General features: G+C 37.1%; 1 protein-coding gene across 1 annotated transcript in view; it reads right to left on the bottom strand.

The window, feature by feature from the left end:
* FEM1C (fem-1 homolog c (C. elegans)) overlaps positions 1–3311 on the bottom strand; it is a gene marked incomplete at its 3' end in the record, with an annotated part of 32705 nt that extends 29394 nt beyond the window's left edge. The window contains exon 1 of the mRNA XM_006755304.2: positions 2443–3311. Within this exon, the coding sequence (XP_006755367.1) occupies positions 2443–3014 (572 nt within the window). The remainder of the gene's footprint in view (positions 1–2442) is intronic.
* Between the last annotated feature and the right edge of the window lie 327 nt (positions 3312–3638).

The following is a 3638-nucleotide window of genomic DNA, read 5'->3' as shown; positions in this document are numbered from 1 at the left end:
AATAAAGATTTAATTAAAAAAAAACCAAAAAGAAAAAACAAAGTGCATATACATTTTTGGGACACCCTGTATATATAAAATACACATATATGTATGTGTATATATGTATGTATATAAAATTGGGGCTATGTATATTTTTTAGAGACATAAAGATATGATACTGACACTGGTGGAAAAATGACTCTAGACTAAGCAGATCATTGGCCAAAAGAGGAAGGATATACACAGCTATAAGATAGTGATTAGAAAGGAATATTCTTCTAAAATAGCAAAGGTAATCAAGTTAAATACTGTTCAGAGTTTATTAAGGAAAATGCTCACAAAATAATGAGCTATTTACAATATAGTTCTCTCAAATATTCTATTTCTAGGAGTATATAAAGCAGCTTTGAAAAAACACAAGGAAAATAGTGCCAGTACTCATCTCTCCAATAATATATGAGTTTAAAACATACGCCAATTTTACTTAAATATATGAACTCATTAACAATCTGTTCATCATTAGGCTGATAAATAAAAAACCCAAAACAAAGAAACAAAAAATCCAACAAGCCTAAACAAGCAGCCACACCTTTTAACCCTCTTTTAGTTATGATTTCAAAGCATTCCTAGTATGAATATGGTCTCTAAGCAGCAATTTGTTCTATTAAAAATAAGTGTTTTTAAAAAAATGATGAGTGTTTAAAAAGTCATGCTGTCCTCTGACCTAACAACCTATCTCAAAGATAATCAAGAACAGTTGCAAACATATATAGGAATGCTAACAGAAACATGTGTATCATACTGAAAAGCTAGAAGCAACATAAAATTTCATTAGAGTATGCAGCTATTGAAATTAAAGAGCTATAATTAATGGTATTAAAGATAACATCTAGTAAGCTAAAAACAGACTATAGAAGAGGACATAAAATAAAACTGCGTAATATATCTATTCACAAAATTCAGAAACATCTTGGAAGAATTAACTCTAAATGTCTGGATTTTGTGATATTTTTATATTTCCTCTGGGAAGAACATTTTCAGAAAAATCACAATGAGTCTGATTCACTTTAATAACAAATCTTTTTTTAAAAGATGATACTAACTTCAATAAATATATCCAGTAACTATATGCCCCATAACTGTGTAGTTTAGTGTGTCTGAAAGGCAATCAGTGATAAATGCACATATACTTTGATTCAGCAATTCCACCTCTAAGTATTTATAATACAGGTACTTTCACACAATGTGCAACACTTTTGTTCAAGAATATTTAAGCAGCATTGTTTGTATTGGATGTGACAGAACTGTCCATCAATAGAGAATAGATAAATAAATTATATACAATGAAGTACTGTGTAGCTATGAATCAGACTGAGGTAGCTATGTGTGTTGGAGTTGAATGACATCCAAGATAAATTGGATTTTTTTTTTAAAAAAACAGTATGTATCAACTAACAGAGGAAAGGTGAGATTGATATAGAGGCATATCCTTGTATTAGCATAGACTATCTCTAGGACACACACACAAAAACAGCAAATAGTGGTTACGGGTGAGTTGGAGGTCTAGAAATCAGGGGTGATAGGACTTAATTTTCACTATAAACACTGTAAACCAATTTGTGTTGTTTGAATATTTTTTTACCATGTATGTATGCTACTTTTAAGTTTTAATAGTTTTTTTTCATTAGTGAATTATTTTGCTGCTACATAAATAGACGTTTAAGAAAAATAGGTCTTCAAGTATAAAAATTGTAGTATCAGGACAGTTGTTTTTTAAGAATTTAAAAAAATTCTAAACTATCATTTGCTGTTTTAAGTTTATTACAATCGCTGGAAATTATACTCCATTGTAAACCTTAACTTCTGTGGACAAAGGTTATTTACATTGTTGCTAGCCAACAAATCCACATTTGTTTAACCTAATCCTTGTTTTGCTCTCAGTATTGTTAGCAGTTTAAAAAAATCTGTTTTCTTTCTTGCTATATTTAATACATATTCTTTATTTTAAAAAAATTTGGCCAAACAATAAATAGGGAATAAGGGAACAGATTTTTCTCCTTTTCCAGTGATATTTATCCTTCTAGGTCAGTTTGCTCTAGCCTTCCCTGACAGAATAACAAAAGAAATGCCGACCTGAGATAAACAAGATGACTCACTAAATATAGTTTTTACTCCAAGAGTGTTCTACAAAAATTAAAGCTAAGAAAAACATAATACATTGAAGTATATTCTGAGGAAGATGAAGTACAAGCTAATGGCTCAGATCCAACTGCCATTAACATGCTCTGTAACTTTGAAGAACCCATTTTCCAGCAATTAGGAGTTATTCGAAAAAGAGACAGAAAATGCTGCTTAACATAGTAACAGAGGTCTTTCTATTACACTTGTTCAATGCTATCAAATATCAACAAGGTTATACTGGAAGGGATACCTAATCAAAACAAGTCAGTGTTGACTTACTCAACATCACTGCTTATATTTATGTACCAAACTTCCAGAAAATAAGTGGTGAACAAAAACTTTTCAAGTAAATACTGCGCAATCTCTTTGTGTCCTTTGTAACATGAAATCATCAAGCAGGTATGCCCATGCCGGTTTGACACTTCCAAATCAGCTTTGTGTTCTACAAGGTACTTCACTATTTCCAAGTGGCCATCGAAGCAGGCAGCTCTTAGAGGAGTTGAATTGGTCAAAGTCGTGTTGTTCACAGATGCTCCATGATTTAACAGAGACTGGACCACCTTCAGATGTCCTGCTGCAGAAGCGGCCCACAAAGGGGGAGCCCCCTCGATGGTTTCACCGTCAAAATTGACCGAGCCCCCGATTTCTATGGAGGCGCTGCACTGCTCCAGGAGGAACTCCACCATGTCCAGGTGCCCATACCTGGCCGCCATCAGGAGCGGCGTGGCCCCATTCGTTTTCTCAGAGATCAGGGAGGAAATCTCCTCTTTGGATTTGCTGGCCAACAACTTGGTGAGAAGCCGGAGTTTGCCATCGCGAGCCGCGTTAAACACGGCTGTCTTCAGATCCATTTATGTCCAGGTGGGAGGCGGTGCTTTTATTTATCCCTCAATGCAAAGCTCAACTCTATCGACAACAGGCACGAGTCACAGGAACCAAAGTTCACTTTTCATCACAGAACCCCAGAACGGATATCAAAAAAACACACACAAAAAAACACGGAGAGTATATTCTGTCCTGTTGCCTTCCGACATCTGACAACCAGAGCAACAAACTGGAGAAAGGAAGAAACAAAACAGTAGTTTTGAATTTGTCATAGGTAAAAGCAAAAAAACATTTGTTTTGGTTTTTCGTCATTTCTACTCCTGTGGGGAGGAAAAGTCCTAGTTTAGGGGCTACCACGCCACCGACACCCCACCCCCAACCCCCACCGCCCAAAAGGTGAAAAAGAACACACAAAGGTACACACACCCCCCGAACGGCTCGGTGGGAGGCGGACTCCTCGCTACAAATGGTGAATTTACGCACGAACAGGCACCCGGCTTCTCGGCTCCTCTCTAGCCAAGCTTCGCTCTAGTTTGGTGCCGCACAAGCCCGGGGAGAGTCCGACCGACAGGGGCGTGAGGCGCGGGTCCGGGACGGCGCCTTCTCCCGTCCGCAGGGGAGAGCCTGCCCAGGGCGCGAGGCCCGGAGGC

This window comes from Myotis davidii, unplaced genomic scaffold (assembly GCF_000327345.1).
Source record: "Myotis davidii unplaced genomic scaffold, ASM32734v1 scaffold130, whole genome shotgun sequence".
In the NCBI taxonomy this organism is placed as follows: domain Eukaryota; kingdom Metazoa; phylum Chordata; class Mammalia; order Chiroptera; family Vespertilionidae; genus Myotis; species Myotis davidii.
Note: the sequence above shows the minus strand (reverse complement) of the source record. Positions and strands in the feature narration are given on the sequence as shown.